Here is a 23,607-nt window from a genome sequence, read left to right as displayed (position 1 = left end):
AGAGTTTTCCTTGGCCTCAAGCCCTGAGATCGTATCTCTCCAGCCCTGAAATCTCTCCTTTGGCTCCCAGTGGATGCAAGGATTAAATTCAAAACCCTCTGCATTGTCCACAAGGCCTTCTGCGGACAGTGTGCAAAATACCTTCAGCTATCCCTCCGTAAATACCTCCCCTCTCGAATTCTTTTCTCCTCTACCTCGAACTCCCTCAGGGTCTGTCGTTTTTAAAAGAAACCAGCTTGGGGTATGTCTGACTTTGGCTGGGGCCTCCCTCTGGAACAGCCTCCCTGCCACTCTGAAAGTTGAGGAGAACAATCTCCGGTTCCAGAAGCACATCAAGACTTTCCTCTTTGCTTCTGCCTTTGCCCCTCCTCTCCATCGCTGATCTTTTTCTCTCTCGGCACAGTGCACCTGGACTACCCTGTCTTCTGGGCCTAGGCACCTGCCCACCCTGCCACCCCCGCACTGCCTCTGGGCAATCCCTGCCCTGGAGTCTGCATCTGTAACCATACACACCCCCACACCCCTTTGCACTTAAGAGACATACTCTTATCTGGTGTCTCAACCCAGCACTTGCCACTTACTGGCTGCATCATCAGTTTTTGCTGCCTTGGTTGTTTATTTTATTTAGTGATCTGTTTTTTCCTTGCTCAGCACTTTCCACTTCTCCCCCCTTTCCATGCACTTTTCTCCCTTCCCTCTCCCATGCACTTGCGCGTTCTCAATGTCACTGAGCCTAGTAAGATCGTTGTTTTTTGTTCTGCCGTGTTCCCCTCCCTTGCTGCGCTCTGAAACACTTGTGTACGAGCGCAATACTAATATATTATATCATAAAGGAGCTGCAGAAGCTGAATGAAATGGAGCCAAGGAGGAAGGTTAACTGAACAAAGGGAACGCTGAGATTAGAATTAACCTTGGCGCTGAGATGCGCCAGGACATGGACGCCAGTGTTTGAAATAGTACCACTGTGGGAAGGTGGAAGTGACTTGACAGCTTCAAGGTCAACGGGAGCGTAGCCATCTTGGAAGGGGCAATCGGCCAAGTGTGGAAACAATGGTACAAGCAAGCTGCGTCGGAAACCGCCATATATGCCAAAAAGTCCAATGGTGAGTTTAGGGAACCGTATTTGTATTTTATTATATTTTATATAGGGCTTTTTACCAAAGCGCTTCACAGAGAACGATTACCGGTACAATAAAATGAGCATAGCCAATTGTGTTCGAAATCAACCAGTAACAATCAGACAGGTGACTGACGTAAGTGACTTTTTAATGAAGAGCGAAACAGAGAATAGGAGGTTAGAGAGCGGAGAGATAGGGGAAGGGGGTTCCAGTGAAGAGGGGCAAGCAGTTGGAAAGATCAAAAGCGAAATTGTGTACAGTAGGCACGAGGAACAGTAAGTAGGAAAAGTCCAGTAGAGTGAAGAGGCCAAGGGGGAGAATAGGAGAGAAGTGAAGCAAGGTAATCGGGGGTAAGACCATAGAGAGATTTGAATACTAGACAAAGGAAGTCGAATTTCAGCTGAGTGAAGAGAGCCACCGGAGTGAATCAAGAGAATATTGAGTCACGATAGGAAAGCAAACCAAGTGAGCGAATAGAGGAGTGATAGATTGATTTAAGAGTGGCAAGGCGAGAACAAAGAAGACCAAAGAATAGAACAGAGCAGTAGAAAAGTCAAGAAAAGACTAGTGAGGAAACCAGGAGCTTGGTGGCATGAAAAGGGTGAATTTTACGAATGTTGTAGAGGTGAAAACGACAGGCACGTGAAGTGAATGAGATATGATGGGAGAAGTTAAGATTCGAGTCAGGTAAAGACCAAGATTGCGAGCAGTAGGAGAAATCAAGAGATTAGGGAGGAAAAAGGATATAAGGAGGAGGAGACCGGGGTGGAAGAACATTAGCAGGAAAGAAAAGGACTTTGGTCTTGCCGGCATTTAAGGTAAGAAAATGTGAAGTCATCCATGACTTAATGGCAGGATGAAAGAGGGAGATCGATATCGGGTGTAAAAAGGAGAAAGAGCAGAGTGTCATTCGCGTAGAAGTGATTAGACACGCCAAAGGAAGAGATGACAGGATCAAGAAAATGGGTGCATAAGGAAAAAAGAAAAGGACCGAGAACAGACCCTTGTGGGACTCCGTGCTCGAGAGGGAGAGAAGGAGACATATTGCAGCCCCAGGATACGGCAAAAGTACGATTAGATAGGTGAGAAGTAAACCAACCTCCACCGTTCTGGATTTGCCTGGATGCAGCCGATGAAAACGGCAGATCAAATGAGGGGCATGATCATTTGAAGAAGGCTCCCAAATACTATCACTAGATGCATAGCGTTTCCAGTCCATAAGATACTGGAGTCGATCTGAGCGATATCTAGAGCCAGATACTTGACACTTCATATACAGGGGTGCTGTTCAGCATAATCGAATGGGAGGCCTCTTTTTTATGGTCACAGAGGTTTAATAGGTTTTTAGCAATGATGCATGAAACGCTGGGTGCATCCTTTTCCAATTCTGAGGTAATTGTAGACGAAAGGCTACAGGATTGATCTTTATGATCCGAAACAGTCCATGGTAACGAGGGGACAGCTTGGAAGGACAGATCGGTTTAGGTAAATATTTTGAAGTCAGCCAAGCTTGATAGTTGACTACGTGTGAAAGTTCAGAAAGACATTTGGGATCCACAACTTTCTTTATGGAAAGTTGAGCAGCTGCAATTGTTTGAGATGCCAAGTTGTGTCCTAGCTGGATCCTAGTAACCAAGTAATCCACTGAAGGGACTGAACAGAAATCCAGGGATAACGTGGGAAAGACTACTGGATGGTAATCAAAAGAGCAAAAGAGAGGACTTTGTTGCAGGGAAGAATGAACTGTGTTGTAAGAAAATTCAGCCACATGTAGTTAAGTAACCAGGTCCTCGTGCTTGAGTGCATAAAAAGTGCAAACATTCTTCCAGGGTTTGATTTACCCTTTCTGTGATGCTTTTTGTTTATTATTTAGGTGCTTATACACAAGTGTTTCAAAGTGCAACCATGCATGGCAGGGGAAGACATAAGGAAGACAAGACAAACAATATTACTAGCAATGGTACATTCAGGTCATGCAAGTGCACAGAACAGGAAGTGCAAGGGAGGGCAATAGTGACCAAATGTGCCGAGACCCGTCAGAACATGGGTTAAGTGCAGAGAGATAACACTCTCATGGGTCGCGACCTAAGTGCATTAGTGCTGCGGCAAGTGCAAGGCCCGGGGGCAAGTGCAGGAGACTGGTGAGACAGCTTGGGACCTACAAGGCTCTCAAATTACACCAGGCAGCCAGTCAGCGAAACTGAGCAGAATTAGAGGACAGAGCGTGACGTTGCAGAAATAGGAGGAGGAGAAGAGGAAAGTTTTGGAGTTTTTGGAATTTAAGGAGATCCGGCTCAAGACTGACAGGGAGGCTGTTCCAGAGGAAGGCGCCTGCAGTGGCTAAAGATCTCCGCCCAAGTCTGTCTGGAAAAGCGGCTCACCCGCAGAGAGTTGGAGGAAGACGAGCGGACGGCTCAGGAAGGAGAGTATTTAGGAAGAGAGTGTTGAAGATGGTGGCCCCATGCCCCAGAAAGCCTTGTGGACAACGCAAAGGGTCTTCAACTTATTCCTTGCAGCCACAGGGAGCCAGTGAAGGGATGTCTGCGCCAGAGAGATGCGGTTCCTGGGCTTGAGGCCAAAGATAAGTCTTGCGGTTCTGTTCTGGATGAGTTGAAGACCACAGAGGGTAGAAGAGGGAAGGTTGAAAAAGAGGCTGTTGCAGTAGTCCAGCCTAGATAGGACAATGGGCTCTGGAGATGGTGAGCCTCTGGGGGAAAGTGAGAAAAGGTAGAATACCTCTGAGAAGGTGCAGTTGGTAATGGGACTTTTTAGAGATGTCTGCGGTGTGAGACGAGAAGGAGAGAGTGGAGTCGAAGATGACCCCCAGATTGTTTGCCTCATTGGTAGGTGCTTGCCAGAGAAAGGGGGAAAGCGGGAGCAGGGGTCCCGATGAGGCCAATATCTGGCTTACTGGCGTGGAGTCAGAGGTTGTTTGCAGCACACCACGACTCAATTGCAAACAGCCTGATATGAGTGAGGAAGAGGAAGAGGCAGAGGGTACCCTGAAGTAGAGCTGCACGTCATCTGAGTAGCGAAAAAAAAATGGATGTGAATGTGGCTAGCGCACGGGCCAGGGGGGGCCATGTAGCTGTTGAAAAACCAGGGGCATAGGTCCGATCCCTGGGGGACACTGCACATAGAGGGATAAGGAAGAGAAAAGACCCCAATTCCACCTGGGATGGCCAGTCAGATAGAGAGGACGTTAGCCACGCCAGTGCCTGATCAGTGATGCCCATGGTATCATGGTGACGTGCGATCAGGGTGTTTTGGTTCACCGTATTGAAGGCAGAGGAGAGGTTGAGTAGGATGAGGACAGAGGGAGAGTTAGAATCAAGATTTGAGAGCAGATCTTCACGGGTGTTCAGAAGAGCAGTGGGGAAAACTCCAGTGGCGAAGGAGAGGTTGCAGAGGACGGCCAAGGCTGGGGCGATAGAGTCAATGTTGTCCTTGATGGTTTTGGAGGGACAGGGGTCCACCTGTTAGGAGGCTTTCATAGACTGGACTTGTCCAGTGACCACCTCAGGTGTGACGGGAGAGGGAGAAGAGACGAGGAAAGAGAGGGGTGGGGGTGGCTAAGGGCGGTACAAGAAATGTTGGTGCGTTAGGTGGTAAGGAAGAGAGAGGATAGGATATCCTGTGTTTTTGAGGTGAAGTGTGCAGCCAGAGCCTAGCAAAGGGCCTGGGTGGTTTCAGTGACGGAGGAGGCTGCGGTAGGATTGGCTAGTTCCTTGCAGACTTTGAAGAGTTTGCCATGTTATTGTATCCTGCAGAGATGCAGGCTTGAATAAAGACTCTTCTTGGAGCGGATGCAAAGTCTATATTGCTTTTGAAGGAGATGGCAAACTCGTTTGTCAGAGGGTGCGCCCGAGGAGTTCCATTTCCCTTCGGCTGCTCTGCACTTGCATTTAAGGGCAGCCAGTTCGGAGTCGTACCAAGAGTTGGTCTTTTTGGTAGGCCTCAGTCGTATCCTCATGACAGGGGCAAGAATATCAAGAGTGTTGGAAACGGTTTGTACATCAATGAGTACATTTAGGCTTCAAGAATATTAAGTAGGCTTAATCTTATAGGAAAATATAAAAGTGAAGGCAAGTTTAAGAATACTTATATTGTAAGTTACAAAATACCGTATTACCTTTCCTTGAAGCTTTAGGCTACAAGGATTCTATGGAGTAAGACAACGCTGTTTGCATTTTGAAAAGTCTTAAGGAAAAAGCATGCACCTGGGATTTGTGTGAAAATCAATCATACCTCTATACTAAGTCACGATATGCTGCTTATGCTCTCCAAGGTCTTAAATCTGCCACCCCGAGAGAATTTCTGTTAAAAACAGGTAATAGGGCTCTAAGAAGATTCATCTTGCATTTACGCCTGAATACCCTCCCTTATAATGAAGTAACCGGGGCATGGACAAATATTCCATGGGCAGAAAGACTGTGTAGGCACTGTAAAATAGAGGTGGAGACTGTAAGACATATTCTAAATTAAAGGAATGATACTACAAAGGGTATGTAAATATAGTTGGGGATCCTCAAACGGTTGAATCTGACCAATTTTGGTCAGCTATTTATGACGGAGAGCTAAAGTTTTTTATTGCGGCAGCCTTTTATATTTGGAAGCGAGCTATATGTTAGTGAATTATTTGTAATTATCGTTTTTTGTTGTTTTTTTCTCTCCTTTCATGATATGTTTTTAGGTTTGTAAAATGATTTTAGGATTGTAATGTAATTGCTTCTGTTATTTATTCTGTAGTGTATAAGGTTTTAATTAACCAATTGCACTTTAAACTAATAAAAAAAAATAGGCATTTGCAAGATTTGCAGGTAGTCTGTGCTTTGGACTGACGGAAGTTTCATTGCATTCCCACCCTGACGATTGCTTTCTAACGTATGCAGTATATTGGCCTCCATTGGTGGTGTCCCCTGTGTGGTAGACTATGGCTACAGTTGTGAAGGTTTTTTTGCCAAGTGATGCTTCTCTATGTGTGAAGGCAGTAAGTTTGCAGTTGTTTTTGGTACCGTCGGCTTTGTATCTTAAGAGCATTAATATCACATATTGACTATGTGAGTGTATATGTAGTGTCAAACGAATATCAAAATTGCACGACGTAAACCACATGCTATGGTTTGCATTTTGCACCAGTTGCTGGAATGGATTCACAGTTCGGTATTGATACATACACGAAGAAATCATTAGGGACTTGCTCCTGAATGACATCGTTACAAAGAGTGCATGTATGTTTCCACATGTAGGAAATGTGAAAGATTTCATTTATAAGTGTTATTTTTTCTTTCCCGTATTTGTAGTAAGTACATTAGAAATTCCTGTGGATGATCTTGTCGGTTTAAAGTGAATTTCACCATTCCAGCACTGTAGTCCAATTCTTGCCTTATTCCTGAGACACTGTAAATGGTGTCAGGATTACATCTGCATTTCTGTAAAGGACGAGCATTTTCAAACACAACTGGTCTGCACCATTTAAATGTTTTCAACTGCTGGTATTTGGAATGGAACATTGTTACATTTGCATCGCAATTAACACCTGTTGTATTGGAAAATTTGAATGGTCCAGGTACTTCTGTGTCTGAGCCCTTTGATAGAAGGGTATGTGGTTTCTGAATTTGTTTTGGTCTTGAACTGAAACACTCTTCCGCCCACGGGGAGGGGGGGAAAAACAAAAAAGGAAGCAGTCTCAGCCTCCTTACACACCTCTAAAAATGTCCACTCCACATAAACAGACAGACAAGTCCCAGTCTTCTGTTGTCCCAAGGACCCCTGCTAAAACCAGTAAGTCTAGTCGGGATAAGGCAGAGAAAGTCCCAGAAAGGGTCATTCCCAGTTCTAGAGAATGGTCTAGTGATGACATAGTGTTATGTCAATGATGTCATCATTGGCAGATTTTTACACAAAAAACCCTGAACACTTTCTCTCCTATACTCCCGACGGGTCAGCACCCTCAGGCTCTAAGGATCCAATACCTCCAAGTAGAAGTCCCTTTTTGAAGCCACAACACGGTCTTCGGACCCCTACTATATACAGCCCTACTCTCATTATCAAGGGGATACATCCTTTTGTGAGGATCCAGATTTGGGCGTGTTGGAAGAGCAAACTGGTACGGGCTACTATGGGGATGAGGACCAAGAAGAGGAAGACCCTGAGACCTACAGAGTAGATTCCCCGGTAGAGAAAGAACCCCCGATTACCGACTCCCCTGTCGACAATCAACCTCTCCTAAAGGAATTTCTGTCCCGAGCGGCAGAACACTTCCACATTGACACCCAGGGTACTCAAGAAGAGAGAGACTTCGCTGAGGAGTTAGTGGGAGAAAGGAGACCTGTTGCGCAGGCCATCCCTATCCTTAAGTCGATTCAGAGAAGAATAGACCCTTCACTTGTAAATCCCAACCTCACCCTGGCAGTGAACCCAATGATTGAGAAACTTTTCAGGGCAGCCCAATCAGACCCACTATACATAAGGGGGCATCTGAAGCCGGACTCCGTGGTAGTTACAAACACCCGTAAGAGGGCAGGTACACCCTTGTCATCGTCCGAAGCTCCTCCCGACAAGGAGAGCAAGAAACTATATGGGTTGGGCAGGAAGGTAGCCTCCACTTCCGCCTACCAGGCAAGGATTGCCAACTCCACCACCCTGTTGGCCAGTTACAACTGCCACCAGTGGGAAGAAGTCGCGGCACTCATAGACTCCACCCCAGAACCCTTAAAGAGCCAATTGGCACAGGTTTCCGCGGAGGGAAGAGCCGTGTCCGGTTGCATTCTAAAAGCAACCTTTGATGCTGCGGATAACGCCGGCAGATTGATAGCAGAAGGGACTGTTATCAAGAGACCTGCTGCAGTCTGGATTCAAGGCTGAAACCCAAGCGTCATTGTTAGACCGGTGTAGCCGGATCAATTTGGTAAGACGGTCGAGGACGCGCTGAAAAATGCCAAGGATGAGTATGAGACACTCAAATCCCAAGGCCAACTAACCAATAAACCCCTAATCAAAGAGGGAATGGCAATTTTCGTCGCCCACGCGGACAAAATTCCCAGAGAGGATCTAACTATTCCCAGGGGCAGGGTACACCATGGAACAATAACAACCAGCAGTCTACCCAGGGTTATGGCAGGGGTAATAAGAGTATGTGGTCAAGGTAGAGGCAGCCCCAGTAGAGGCGGCGGCACGCCTCCACCAAAACAGTGACGCTCCGTTCAGGGTCCCTTCTCATGCAACCCCAGTAGGGGGACGCATTTCCAACTTCACCCAAGCTTGGGAAGGGATCACATCAGACAGATGGGTGCTGTCCACAGCATCCGCAGAGTACTGCATAGAACTGTTAGAGCGTCCCCGGAACCATCCTCCAAGACAAAAAATACAATCTTTGGACCACCAGAAGATCCTCCTCGAGGAGATCGTCAATCTGCTAGCAAAGGACGCGATAGAACTCGTCCCGGGACACCAGGTAAACAAGGGTATTTATTCAACTTACTTCCTTGTGCCAAAAAAAGATTTGACAATCCACCCAGTATTGGACTTACGGCCTGCAAACAAGTATGTCAAGCCCCAAAAATTTCGCATGAGTACTCTCCAAGAGGTAATCCCCCTCCTAAAAAAGGGGGATTACATGGCAACATTGGACATGAAAGATGCCTATTTTCATATTTCCATGTTCCCAGCGCACAGAAAGTACTTGCGCTTCAAGGTGGACAGTCGGCACTACCAGTTCAAGGTAGTGCCCTTCGGGATAGCTTCGGCTCCAAGGGTATTCACCAAGGTACTGGCGGTGGCGGCAGCACACCTACGCAGAGAGGCAATCCCGGTGTACCCTTACCTGGACGACTGGCTCATCACAGGGGAGACCCCAGTAATTTGCAGAACAAACATTCAAAGGACGATCGACCTCCTCTTCGAATTGCGTTTCTCAATAAACGAGAAGAAGTCAAGTCTGGTGCCAAGCACCTCCAAACAATTCCTAGGAGCTATCCTAGACACCCAAGAGGGGTTGACCTTTCTATCCGAGGAAAGAATTCGGAATATACTACTGCAAATTCCGCATTATCCGGCCGGTCGCCAGATAACGGTACGCAAAGCAATGCGTTTGCTGGGCATGATGGCGTCATGTATTTACCTGGTCCCCCACGCGCACCTGTGCATTCGTCCCATGCAGGAATGGTTGGCGAAACAGTGGTCTCAGGCAAGTGGTCAGTGGAACGATCTAGTGGTCGTTTCGCCAACACTTGTAGAAAGCCTTCACTGGTGGACAAGAGAAAATCTGTCCAAGGGGAAACACTTTTACGATCCCGGGATACAGGCGCTAGTCACAACCGATGCATGCCTGACAGGGTGGGGAGCTCACTATCTCCACCACACAGCTCAGGGTCTCTGGTCTCACTCAGTGGCCAGGAATCATATCAACCTACTAGAGCTTCTGGCAGTATTCAGAGCGCTTCAAGCGTTCAAGCCCTACCTGCAGAATCTCAGTGCAGATCCGGACGGACAGCACTACAGCCATGTTCTACCTGAACAAGCAAGGGGGGACTTGTTCGCCAAATCCGTCCAAGCTTGCCCAGAAAATTTGGATATGGGCACTCAGACGGAACATCTTTCTGTCATCTCAACATGTTCCAGGGGACCTCAATTCTCTGGCGGATACTTTGAGCAGAGGCTCCCTTCCAGAGGAACACGAATGGTGTCTACACAGAGAAATTGTAGAAGATATCTTCTCTCAGTGGGGTTCCCCCACTATAGACCTATTTTGCCACAAGGGAAAACAGACAATGCCCAGGATTGGCATCCAGGTTCCCCCAACCAGACTCCCAGGGGAACGCCCTGTGGATGAACTGGTCAGGGATGTTTGCGTACGCTTTTCTACCAACTCCCCTCATCAGGAAGGTGGTCAACAAGATGAACAGAGAATCGATGACGCTCGTCCTAGTTGCTCCCATGTGGGCCAGACAACCGTGGTTCCCACACCTACGCAGACTAGCAGTGTGCGAACCCATCAGGCTCCCGTGCTGGTACAACCTACTGTCCCAGCACCAAGGGCACAAGATGCATCCTCAACCCATCTCATTGAACCTGGCAGCATGGCTCCTGAGGTCATAGAGTTTGGACATCTCAATTTACCACAGAGATGTATGGACATTCTAAAAGAATCTAGGAAGCCAAACACGAGGCACTGCTACTTTGACAAATGGAAAAGATTTGTTATCTGGTGCCAAAATAAGTAAATCAACCCGGTTGATTGCACTCCTTCAACTATTGTCACATACATGCTCCACCTGCTGGATGCAGGACTGGTTTTTAACTCACTAAAAGTACACCTGGCAGCTCTGTCAGCATACACCACCTCCCATAACAAGGTGTTGTGGTGGAAAATGCCAGTAGTTAAAGCCTTCATGGAAGGAGTAGAGAGACTTCACCCTCCTATTTCAAACCCACCACCAGGATGGGACCTTAATGTCTGCCAAGTACATATTGAAGAACAAAGGGGCCCCCATGCAACCCTGTCTAACACCTCATTGTACCCTAATGAACTCCAAAAGATGGCCTTGCTCATCAAGTCTCACTCTCATTGATGTATCTCTGTGTAATTCCAACATTGCCAGAATATGTTCTGGAATACCCCAACTTTCGAGCTTATTCCATAAACAATCTCTATTACCTGGTCAAATGCCTCAGAGATAAACGCAAGCCCCATATAACCAAGCCCCATATAATGGTGAATCGGCCTTACATCTAGCTTTCTCGCTAATAATATTTAAAGTTCACCCATTCAGTGTGTTGGGAAGACCCTTCCTAAAACCTGTCTGAAGCTTGGATAGGATGTGTCTCTTCCACCCATCTCTCCAGTTCTTTTAATAACCGCTTTTAAATAGTTTGCTCTACACATTGAGGAGGGCGATGATTCGCCAGATTCACCCAATCGCCCCTTAAAGGGATAACTATAGCTGTTTTCCATGAGGGGGGTGGGGGGGATGTCTTCCTTTTTAGGATATCCTTAAAAAGCCAGTTAAGTAATCTGGCCCGAAGTCGCACATTGTTTTTTAAGCCTTGGTAGGTCTGCCCATTTTTGGCCGGCTGCTTTAGATGAGGATGATTTATTGATGAGCTCTATTTCATTCTCGTCAAAAATGCATTGACCATGGACCTTCAATGTTACTATTCAGAGTTATATGGGGATTCTCGAAGTGTTGTGATAATCTATCCACCTGGATTCTGCAACAAGATTGCATTGGGTATTACTATGATTTACTTCTAGTTGGTTGATCATTTCCCAGACGTTTCCCAGATTCTTCCTGCAAACTGCACTCAGCATAAGCTTGCCATCCTTCTGAAGGCGCAGCATCTTTTGTTCTTTCGACCAATGCTTAAACTAATTGTTTCCTCTGTCTTCAAGAGTTTGCCATTCTTTGATGTCTTCCCCAATTTTTTAAGTGCTTGTCTAAGGGATCTCTTTTTCTTCCAAATGTCTTCATCAAAAACATGACGATGGGGAGGAGACTTCCCAGTTGTCACCAGACTTGGTGAGTTAGTAGACCAAATAAACTGACGTTTTATGGCTGACAATTTTCATCTAGTGCCATTTCGGTCATAGAGGAAAGATTGTCATTTAAGCAGAGCCCTTCTTTTTTGTATTGTACCAACCTGATTTTCCCCTTTCTGGATGTCAGCGCTTGGCTCTGTCTATCCATTGATATAGTAGTCAGGTCCGAGAGCACCATTTTCAATCGTGTCTGGTCACTTGCTCCCCCCTGCTTGATCTTTATTGATGAGCAGCACAGGAAAAGGACTGGTGATAGAAATATTTAGTCGATTGTGGAGAACGACTCGCCCCGTTGCCAAGTTGTTACTGTCGGAACATCCCCTGCAACTGACCCATTTTCATCTTAAAGCCCCATTCTTTTAAAAACTCCCATCTTCGTCCCTTGGAGAATTTTTGGACCTTCTTCACTTCTTCCCTAATTGCATTCTTGATGCAAAAGGTAGTTAGCTCTCTTGCCAGAATTAGGGGCATCTTCAAATTCCAATTTAATCCTTTCTAACAGGGAGGACAAAATCATTAGAAAGGCCTGGAGATTGATACAGGTGGGGTTACAGTAGACACTGATAACCATAATATAAAAATCTGGCTCGTTTGATCGTATTAACATTTTACAGGCCTGGATACCCATTTTGCTGCTGAAAATTGACTCTTAATTCCTTGCTTATGGTGTTTTTAATAGCTATCATTAGGCCTCCTGACGGCCTCCCTTTTGCTTTTTGTTGTGCTGCTTGATGAAATATTGTAAACCCCCCAACTTCAATAGGGTTGACCAGTCACGTTTCTTGAAAAACTATATCATTACCCAAACGTCTGTTGCCTCATCTCTCCAGCTTTGAAAGGACAGGAGCCCTGCGTGTTCCAACAGAAATGGGACAAAAATACTGTATACAAATTACCAACCCCACCAAAAGACCTAAAATACATACCACCAAAAGTATGAACTACAAAAAGTTTGAAACTTTTGTGGTGTTTATTTTTTGGTGGGGTCGGTAAAAAAAAATAAAAGAAAAACAAAGGCTGCAGGGTTGTCCCCCGCAACACCTCGCTCGCCATACTATACAGTATAGTGAGCCGGGTTGCGGGGGACACACCCTGCAGCTGCCCGAAAGAAAAAAAGACAAAAATTGAAAATGACGCTGTAGTGCTGGTTCCCGATCACGGAAGTTAAAGGGCACAGGCGTTTCAGGGTCCAGCGAGACGCAAGGCAAGGTAAGTAAGGGGGTTTGGGTGGGGATTTGGGTAGGGGTGCGCACTTCGGAATGTTCAGGGGAGAAATGACCAAAGATTATTTTGGGCAAATAATCTTCGGTCATTTCTCCCTCAAACATTTCCGTTGCAGAAAAATCACACAGATTCTTCCAACTTACCCCATCTCTTTGCCTAAAGAGATTGATTGCCCACTCCCAGTCTCTGAAGAACTTGGGTCTATATTTCAGGTAGAAGGGAAATAGCACTTTGTTGCTGTTCACCGTGGTTCACAGATTTTCTTGAGACCACATGGGGCTCTTCTAGAATTTGCGAATTTGTTGTGTTCCCTGAGTTTACATAATTTTCATGGCGGTGGGTGTTGCTCAAATCCTCCCTCGGTAGGGAGGAGAAAGTCTCAAGGACTTGTTTCTCTAGTTCTCTTGAGGCCGCTAGAATTGCCAGTATAGCTCTTTTTGATTTGAGCCCCAACTCCGCAATATTTTATCTACAGGGAAGCAGACAAATTCCATATCTTTGGATGCAAAGAGGTAAAGATTCAATACTTTTCTAAAAATTTCCAATTTCGCACTTCTGTTCAAAGATTTATATTTTAAGCTCTTTGTTGAGGTCTTGAGCTAGACCCGTGGGATCGCAAAAATCAGATAGGTCGTCTTCTTCACTCTTCTCAGTTGCTTAAGCGTTCCGACTATATAGATATGTGGCAAGCAGCGACATGGTAATCCCTACATACATTTGCAAATCACTATTGTCTGGATACTCTTCAGGCCAGATGCCTGCTTTGGCAGGGTGGTTTTGCAGTACGCTTTGGTATGAGTCTGCCTTGAAGTTATCTCCCCCAACCCTGGATACATGTTACTGCTATCGGAGCATATCTAAGATGAGGAAACAGTGGGATGGCGCAATACATTAGAACACATTTCTTACCGCGGTTAAAGTTCTTTCTGATGGAGGTTCCTCCCACGGATTCCTCATCACCCCCACAGCTTGCCTCACGAATCTTGACAATCTCTCCTTCAGTGCCTTTCTTGACAACATGGATGTTAACTAAAGAGTACAAAAATCAATTCCGTTTGCGGCTGTGCTCAGGGGAACAATTAGGAACTCGTGTCACAGCGCGAGCTACACGTACAGACTGACATCACGTCCAGCTCCAATGGTAAAGGGCGCCGAGGGACAGGGACCCCTATGTCAATGCTGTAAGGTGCTCCCTGGTGGTGAAAGGTTTCTGAAATCTGCTCTTGCAGTATGATCGATCTAAGATTAGGAATCCGTTTGGAGGAATATCAGAAAGAAAATTACCTGAGGTGAGTAATTTTGATTATCCTGTTTAACTCATGAAGAACATTTTGAAAATGATGTATCAGTTTAATGATAATCCATTACTCAAAAATCTATTTATATTTCACAGCATTTCAAAGAATTGCGAGCTGCCAGTGTACTTAAACTTATAGATGTCATTTAGCAAGTATACCAAATATTGTTGTTTTTTTAATGGTAGCCAGGGAGAAGGTGTCCGTCTGCTGCCCGAAGAAAAATCTGAGGTTCAAAACCTGCTTCCAGATAATGTTTCAGATGAAGACCAGGAAAAGATTTATGGCATTCTTGGTCAAGCAATGTGTCGGCCTGCAGGTATCCAGGCAAGTAGAAAACAGCTTAATTCTTCCAAGAATTTGCCAATTTGCCTGTTAAAATACATGTATGATTACTTTAGGATCTTCTATTACAACTTTTTTGATTGTGTCGTAGGATGAAGATATGACCCTCCAAATTTCAGAAAATGATGACAATGAAGAGGACAATTTGGTGGATATTATTTGGCGCCAGTTATTGACCAGCTGCCCTTGGCTTGCAGATGTTGATGAGAACACCTCTGAAGGTCTAATTAAGCTGTGGCGAAAAGTTGTAGATCGCATCTTCAGTTTATATAAATTGTCTTGCAGTGCCTACTTTACCTTCCTTAAACTGAATGCTGGTCAGGTAAGTAACAGAGTAATTGTAAAGTAATGTGTAAATTATGTAATATTCGTATTGATACATTCTGACAAGTATTGCTGCATAACTTCAGTTAATTGTCAGATGCAGTGTGAAAACAGATATTCTAAACCTAAATCACAAATATTTCAAGGACATTTTGAAGCGGATATGTATGTTAAAACAGTATTCATATTTCTGGGTATTCTAGGGCCCCTCATATCTTTGTTTCCCCTCCCCCTCATTGACTTACTCCTATGTCCCGTTCCCTTTCCTCCATACTGCATGGGGCATCCCTCGCTGGGAACGGGAATAGAACTCTTTTTGGCCAAAATGTTCCCCTTTAAATTTAGTTGCACGCTGGTGCGTGGCCTGGGAGGCATGCACTCCCCTGACTTCACCCTCCAGCGCCATACGTCAGTCCTCTTTTCCACGTAGACTGGACCTGCTTCACCTGCACTCTGGTTGAGGCTTTTTTCCTTCCTAATTGCATGCATTTCTTTCTTCACCTGTTTTTTTTTTAATACTTTCGAATTCCTAAGTACTTCCCTATACACCAGCCTCCGGTGCCTCGCCCCTGCTTGGCGCATGTCAGCCCCTGTGGGCTTTAGTAGGTGCCCTTCGTGTGATCCTTTCTGACGTCAGACCCGCACAGCGAGGTGGAGCAAGCTGTTAACGAGATCTCTGCCCGAACACCAAGAAGTACGTGCGTAGAAACAAAACGAAGGCCATGGTAAGTGCTCTCTTTTCAAAAGCACCCTGCAAAGGTGATTCCTTCCCTGGGAAGCAGCCAAGCGGGAGGAGCCACTCTGGTCCTGTCATCAGTCCGGGTACTGAGGCTCATCGGTATACAGTAATAGAATCGTGGCTAAAATGTCGTCCGTACAAAAAATAGTGGCAAAAATGCCATGGTTTGACCCGGTAAAGGTGTACCCATTATACCATTTAAGGGCAGCGGAGGTGTCATGCGTTCCCGTTAAATGGTATAATGGTTTGGGGGTTGCGGGAGAGGGGGGGGGGTCCCCTGCATCCTTTACATGGATTGCGGCAGCAAAACCACAGCCTTTTTGCCACGATTTTAACACATGGAACCGGCTCATCGAGCTACCAGCCTAACAGGCAAGGGATCCACGGATTCTCCTTGTCTGAGCGCAGAGGGGCTAGATGGCTCTTGTATCAGAAAGTCTCCTGAGGGGCTCTGCCCTGGTACCAGGCCTAGGCCTGAGGGGCACCTGCATGCAGCAGCACTACCGGCTCCATGTCCAAGGGCGGCACGCCTACGAGGTCCATACCTGAGGTGCAGAGGAGGCCCGAACCTACAACGGCAAGCAAATGGGTAGAGGCCAGAGCCAGTACCTCGACGGACACACAGATCCTGCGCTTGCTGCTCCAGGACAAAATGGCGGCTCAGGCTGACAAAATGGTGCTGCTTGCAAATGCACACCAAACGAACCCCCAGGGCAGAGCTTCACTCCCAGGGTGGAACGGTCTCCCATGCTCATGCCACAGGCATTGTGGTGCACATCCTATCTGGTGCCCTCATTGTGCGCTACACTGAGGACAGTTACTCACAGGGCACAAGCATAGGAAGAGCTCAGCCCTCCATGCCATTCATGCCAGCGGTGCCTACGCATGAGCGTGCATCCCCAGTGTGCGAGGAATGATTAATTCAGAAGTTTCTCACTTTGATGAAGTCTCCTCAAGTGGGGGGCATCCTGAACGTGATTATTAAGGAGATGCTTCCACCTACACCTCCACAGCCTTCGGCTCCAGTCCATCTGCAGCTGGCTCCAACCGTAGTTCCAGTGGCATCCCAGTCTACACCGACACAGGCTTTGGCGCAGCCTAACACAGCCCTGTCCCTGCCACCTGCAGCGCCTCTGCCCACGGTAGGGCCACTGGTGGCGCCGTCCACTGATCCTGCAGACCAAGGGGTTTGCGGCTCCCATACCCCAGGGTGCTACAAACAAAGAGGAGGATCCGGACACCAAGCCTTCAGCAAGGGCCTTCCATGACAGGCTAGCAGGATTGGTGGAGTATCTGGGCATTCCTCAGCCTGAGATGGAACAACCAGACGCAGAGGTCCTAGCTGAAATCCTGACCATCAAATCGGCTACCATATCGGGCATTCCTCTCCAAAAAGATGTGGAAGCTCTGGCAGGAAAGGGCTGGTCCAAGCCCTACTGAACGTAGCCCACCAACAAGCAGTTGGATGGTAAATATAGTCCGGCACAAGGGGATATTCTCACCCTATCGGTTCAGCCTCGGCCTCCTTCCTAAGTGATAATGGCTGCTTCCATGTATGCCAAACCGTAGTCGTCCACATCGTCATCCTCTACCACAGCCTTGTTGGACAAGGAGAACATTTTGGTGGCTTATGGAAAGAAGGTTTATTCCAACGCTGGCCTCCACCTGCGCCAAGATAACGTAGACACCATGCTGGCTGCTGGAAATCAGAGGCTTTGGAGGGAAATTGCAGACCTCCTTCCAGATCTGCCAATACACAGAGAAGCGTCCTTCAAAGCAGGATTGGGCGAAGCCAGGCTAGTGGCAGCCATGGTACCGCTGGACCAGGAGGTGAAGACGCTGGATGCAATGGGCAAGAGGATAATTTATACTGCAGCCTCTACCATCGAGGCAGCTAACGCCCTATCCATTTTGTCCCGGTATGTTTGGGAGCTATAATACAAGCTGGGTCCTATTCTAGACTTCCTACCCGAGGACAAGAAGGTCGAGGCACTAGAACTTTTTCAAGAAGGCGAAGTGGCCTCAGATCACACCATCACATTGGCAGTGGACATCGCTCACACGGGTTTCCCTTAGGTGGTTTACGGGGTGTCCATGCGTCTGCAAGCTTGGTTGAAGGCAACAAACATTCGCCAGGAAATTCAGGCTAAGGTACTGGATATGCCGTTTGACTGGCAAACCCTCTTTGGCAAAGCAGTCGATGAGTCTTTGCAAGCAATAAAAGCAGACACAGAGACGGCATGTTCCCTGGGAACCTTAAAGCTGTCATTCAGCTCATCCAGAGGAAAACCGGTCAGGCCTTCCAAAGGTTACAATGCCCCGTACCGGCAACCTTCACGCTCCTCCACACAAGAAGCGTACAGGGGTTGCTCTCAAGGCAGCAGAGTGTTAGGCAGAATCTTGGGCAGTGCCCTTAGGGACCACTACACAAGATTAAGACTACAGGTGGTAGTACAATTTCACCTTTGGTACAAGCCCGTACTACACAGAGTGGTAGCAGTAGCGGAGCTGCCAGACTTATCTCAAGAGCAAATGAGCAGTAGTAGAGATTACACAAAGGACTACAATAACTGTGACTCAAGCAAACGCTGACTCAAGGTTTCTGGTTAAAAAGTAAAAGTACATTTATTTTTTAGACCATCTGTTCACAAAACACTTCACTTCTATTAAATAAAAACCACACTTCAAATACACTACAAAACAACCAATTCCCCTTGTGCAGAACAATTCAAGGTAAGTACCTTTGGATTTGACAGACGGGTGTTGTGAAACAAAGACATTACCAGGGGTTATCACGCGATCACTTTTTGACAGTAATGACAGTTCGGTCTTACGAAAGGGAAGCGTACCCGTGAACAGAAATGTTACCGTAGTCAAACACACTTAGCACATTAATTAACACAAGACAGTTGGGGATAAAAATCATAGTCAATACTTTTGTCAAGGCAGATGGAGTCAAGAGACACTTTCTAAAAGGTAGATACAAGTCAATAGGCCTGCGCCAGTGTCAATGGGACAGGGGTCCGGTTGTCTAAGATCACAAGGTTAGAACAGTTCACGATTCGAGCTTTGCCAGGAGTACTTACATATTGTCAAAAGGGAAGCAAAAGTTATAAGAGGGAAGGAAGATGAGGACATGCCTTTGGTGAGGAGAAAAGGGTTCACCTTAGTTCCTAGAAGTCGGACACAGTACCTTATTCGTATGAAGAAGAGCTGGTGCTACTGCAGTTGTTCCTGCAGACTCACGGTTCCTGAAGCTTCAGTCGTGGGGACAAGGACACCTGGAACGATATGCACTACCCAGGGATGAAGCCAGCAGCAGCAAAAGCAACAGTGAATAAAAGGTGCACTCCTTTAAAACAAAAAAGGCTCTTTAGATGGCTATCCGGACCACTACAGCTGTGTGCAGCGATTTTGACCAAGAGGAGGATCCTCTGCCTGTGGAAGGTGAGCTGGTTGATCCCACCAGGCTTAAGGGAAGAAGACTCCGGACTCTATCTTCTCTTGTCGTTGAAGGGTAGATAGCTCAGGACTGCAGCAGGGCTTCACTGGGACTCTGGCGTTGCAGCAGCGGTCTTCTCCGCTTCTCTTCGGTTCTTTGCAGTTCCAGTGGCGACTCTGACTTCCAGCCCAAGAGTCCTGCCTTTAATGCCAAAACCCCCCATTCACACAGCCTAGCTGTCAATCACTCAGCAGGGGGGTTGTCCGGGCCGGACAACCACCTCAGCCAATCGACACAAAGTGCGACTTGCGTCGCCAAGGAGACCCTGTGCAGGGGGTGACTACACCCCTCCCTCACATTCAGCCGACCAAGACACCCAAACGCCAAAGGAGGGCTTCTGGACAGAAGCCCGCCAAAGGTCGGCACACAAAGAAGGCAAACCTGTTTTGACATGCAAAGTAAAACACAAGAAGGACTTTAACAAAATGAAATGGCGATAAAACCCAACCAGAGCCAAAATAAAGAGTTTGGTCAAGCGGGCTTAAGTTTGAGGCTAATATAATAGCCTAAAACAGTACCATGTTTATATAGTATAATCGCGGTAGAAAAGTTAGGGTAGATACCACTGCCACCAGCCAAGTCTTAGTGTTAAGAGAGCAAAATAAAGCTCAGAGGATCAGACAAAAAGGGATACAAACTAACCCTTTCCAATACTCCATGTAAGATGGGGTGTACTGGGTCTGTAGTTTAAAGTGACTATATAAAGTTAATGGCAACTTGACATGTTTCTGGGGGACAGTAGTCAACCAGAAAAATGGAGTCGGAGGGAAGTCTCAGACAACCCTTTGTCACTGCACTGAAGATGCTGTGTAACACACAAAAAGTGGGGCTCATGGAGTGGTGTAGCTCCAGAGCCCAAGATCACACAAACAGTAGAAATACACTTGGCAAAACGCACGTGAGAGTGGGAAAAAGGCTCACACTCTTACCAGGTGGAAAAAATAAACCCCAGAAATCCAGCAAAGCTGCTGAGGGACTCACTAGGTAGGGAAATTAGCCATAAATGAGAATTCGCCCTAACACACCTTTCTTGAAAACTACAATGTGGATGATCAAACAGGTTTTATGGACAATTGAAAGGACACCCGTCAGGTTGATTCCCAACCCTGTAGTTCCCCTACTCTCACCCAGGACCCCGATGTCTTGTGTGTAGATTACCCTCCCTCCACTCCGGCCCGCCAAGCCTCCCCAGTGGATGACTAGATGGCGTTCAATGCCATCTTGAAGAAGGCGGCTGACCATTTTCAGACTGCCATTCAAGAGGCTTTACCAGACTCTGATTTTTACGGAGGATATACTTAAAGAAAAACCTCAGGCCAGGAGATTGCCACCTTCCTTGTTTACACCAGGGCAGTGAACCCCTGGGTGGAGAAGCTGTTCCAGCTTCTCCGACCGACCCTGCCTGCATCAAGGGTCATGCCACTCAAGATTCTTTAGTGGTTACCATGACTAGAAAACTGGCTGGTTTTCCCCTGTCTACAGGAGTGGCACCACCCGATAAGGAGTCCAAAAGACTTTATGCATGACGAAAAAGGGTAACAACGGCTGCTGCGTTTTCCACCCCTATAGCTATACCACGCTATTGGCCAGCTATGCAGACGTCCAGTGGACCCTTCTGCCAAAACGCCTTCAAGAAGTGCGAGAACCTACACGGACCAATTTGCTCGCCATTGCTGCCGAGGGCAAGCAAGTGAACCAGAATGTGCTCAAAAACACTCTGGACGCTGCCGAGATCCCTGGCACAAGATACCTTGCTCAGGAACTCCAGCTTGAAACCAGAGACCCAAGCATCACTAATTGACAAACACGTTGAAGAAACCAACCTGTTTGGAAAGGCAGTGGACGATGCACTCAAAACAGCCAAGAAAGAACATGAAACACTCGAGTCCCTTCAACAGATTACCCATAAACCCTCTCCTGAGAGAGGAAGCGGCACCCACCAGACCTTTCATGGGCAATCTCGTTTTCCCCAGAACCAGCATAAAGCAGGAAACACCTGGAATTCTATTCCCTCCACCACTTATCCACCCAGAGGACAGTGGCGTGGGAAAGGTAGTGGTCGAGGTTCCAACCCCAGAGGCGCCCTGGCCTCTGGTCAGAAATGACCTTCGGATCCAGGTCCCCTCCCATGCCACCCCGGTCGGGTGGCGAATAACATCTTACCTCACTGCATGGGAGGGGTTAACAAACCAGTGGGTACTCAAGACTGTCGCCCACGGGTACTGTATAGAATTTGCCCGACCACCCAAGACGCCGGACCACCTGCAAATCCTACTGCAAGAGGTGCAGACCCTTCTAGGAAAGGACGCCATAGAAGCCGTCCCTATTCTACAGGTAAACAAGGGTATTTATTCAGTGTACTTCCTTGTACCCAAAAAGGATCTCACCATGCGCCCTGTGCTAAACTTGCAGCCAGCAAACAAGTTTGTCAAACCTCAAAAGTTTTGTATGGTCACTTTACAGGAAGTAATCCAGCTGTTGAAACAGGGGGATTACATGGCAACACTGGACATGAAAGATGCATACTTTCATATTTTGATGTTGCCAGCGCACAGAAAAATACCTAAGATTCATGATAGGACAGGCACTATCAGTTCAAGGTACTCCCCTTCGGCATTGCCTCTGCACCAAGGGTGTTTACAAAAGTACTGGCAGCACACCTGCGCAGACTATCTGTCTCAGTTTACCCTTACCTCGACGACTGGCTCATAACAGGGGAATCCTACGAGACATGCCTATTGAACATTCAGAAGACAATAGACCCCTTGTTCATTCTGGGATTTTCCATCAACGAGAAGAAAAACAGCCTAGACCCCAGTCAAGTCAAACAGTTTCTAGGGGCTCTAATTAGGACAAAAGACTGCTTCGTCTTCCCCTCCAACGAGAGGGTTCAAAACATGTTCCAGATCCCTCAGTATGTAGCCAGTCGGGAAGTGACTGTACACAAGGCCATGTGACTGTTAAGAATGATGGCATCATGCATTTACTTGGTTCCTCACGCATGTCTGCGCATGTGTCCCATGCAAGTGTGGCTCAACTGCCAGTGGTGTTAGGCCAGCGGACAATGGGGAAGATCTGGTAGTTGTCTCGCCAGCCCTCGTTTTCTTTCTGCAGTGGTGGTTGAGGGAAAACCTCTTGAAGGGGAAAACCTTCACCACCCCCGCACCAGAAGCCACACGACCGACTCATCTCTCACAGGGTGTGGTGCTTACCTGCTTCAGCAGACGAGGCACTGCGCGTGGTCCCCACAAGTTGCATCCAACCACATAAATCTGTTGGAACTATTGGCAATATTCAAAGCACTGAAAGCCTTTGAGACACAGTTACAGGGGACAGTCCTGATATTGACAGGCAGCACCACAGCAATGTACTACCTGAACAAACAAGGGGGTACACAATCTCCACGGCTATCCAGGCTGTCCCAAAACATTTGGATATGGGCTCTAAAACACAGAATGTTTGTTGTCCCAACATGTTCCAGGGGAACTCCATCTTCTGGCCCATGTGTTCAGCAGAGACTTCCCACTGACCATAGGAGTACGAATGGTGACTACACGAAGACAGTCTCCAATGTTTTCGCAGAATGGGGCTTCCCAGAGATCGTCCTGTTCGCAACTCTGGAGGACGCCCAATGCCAAGATTACGCCTCCAGGTACCCACAGAACCGGTTCCAAGGGGAACGGACTGTGTATAGCATGGTCAGGGACATTTTTTTACACTTTTCCCAACGACTCACTCAACAAGATCGTGCACAAGATGCACCAGGAACCAGTCACCATGATACTGGTGGACCTAATGTGGGCTTGCCAACCCTGGTTCTCATCTGATGGAGATGTCCCTCTTCCCTCCTATGAAACTACCCTGCCCGTGCAACATGTTATCTTAGAACAGGGAAGAAACACTGCACCCATGCCTGCAAACTCTGAACTTAGCGGCCTGGCTCCTGAGGTCAGAGTTTGGACACCTTCAACTCCCTCAGAGATGTATGGACATACTCAGGGAAGCAAGAAAACCCAACACCCGATACTGCTATTCCAGTAAATGGAAATGCTTTATCTGATGTTATGCCAAGGTCGTTGATCCCATTGACTGCTCTCCTACTCATTGTATTGTACGTGACCCACTTACTGGATTCAGGCCTGGTTTCTAATTCCTTGAAGGTTCACTTAGCTGCTCTCTCATCCTACACTGCGTCACAGCAAAAGGTGTTGTGGTGGAAAATACCAGTTATCAAGGCTTTCATGGAAGAGGTTAAAAGGATTCATCCCCCCCATTTCTAACCCAGCTCCCAGATGGGACTTAAATGTGGTTCTAACTAGACTCATGGGATCCCTCTTTGAGCATATGCACAAGGCAAGTCTAAAAGACCTTACCTATAAGACAGCCTTCCTAGTGGCTTTCACTTCTATCAGAAGGGTTAGTGAACTACAGGCCCTTTCAGTACTAGACCCTTTAGTTACTTTTCAGAGATAAGGTGGTTCTGCGCACCACCCTCGATTTGCACCTACATTTATTTCCAA

At 47.0% G+C, this 23,607-nt stretch overlaps 1 protein-coding gene across 1 annotated transcript in view; it reads left to right on the top strand.

Annotated features, from left to right (window-relative positions):
- SMG1 (SMG1 nonsense mediated mRNA decay associated PI3K related kinase) overlaps positions 1 to 23,607 on the top strand; it is a 2,768,248-nt gene that overhangs the window by 1,017,277 nt on the left and 1,727,364 nt on the right. Inside the window, exons 33-34 of the mRNA XM_069647131.1 lie at positions 14,366 to 14,504; positions 14,614 to 14,844. Coding sequence (XP_069503232.1) covers positions 14,366 to 14,504; positions 14,614 to 14,844 — 370 coding nt within the window. The remainder of the gene's footprint in view (positions 1 to 14,365; positions 14,505 to 14,613; positions 14,845 to 23,607) is intronic.

The sequence above is a fragment of the Ambystoma mexicanum genome, chromosome 2q (genome assembly GCF_040938575.1).
Source record: "Ambystoma mexicanum isolate Mex_15411 chromosome 2q, UKY_AmexF1_1, whole genome shotgun sequence".
Taxonomy (NCBI): Eukaryota; Metazoa; Chordata; class Amphibia; order Caudata; family Ambystomatidae; genus Ambystoma; species Ambystoma mexicanum.
Note: the sequence above shows the minus strand (reverse complement) of the source record. Positions and strands in the feature narration are given on the sequence as shown.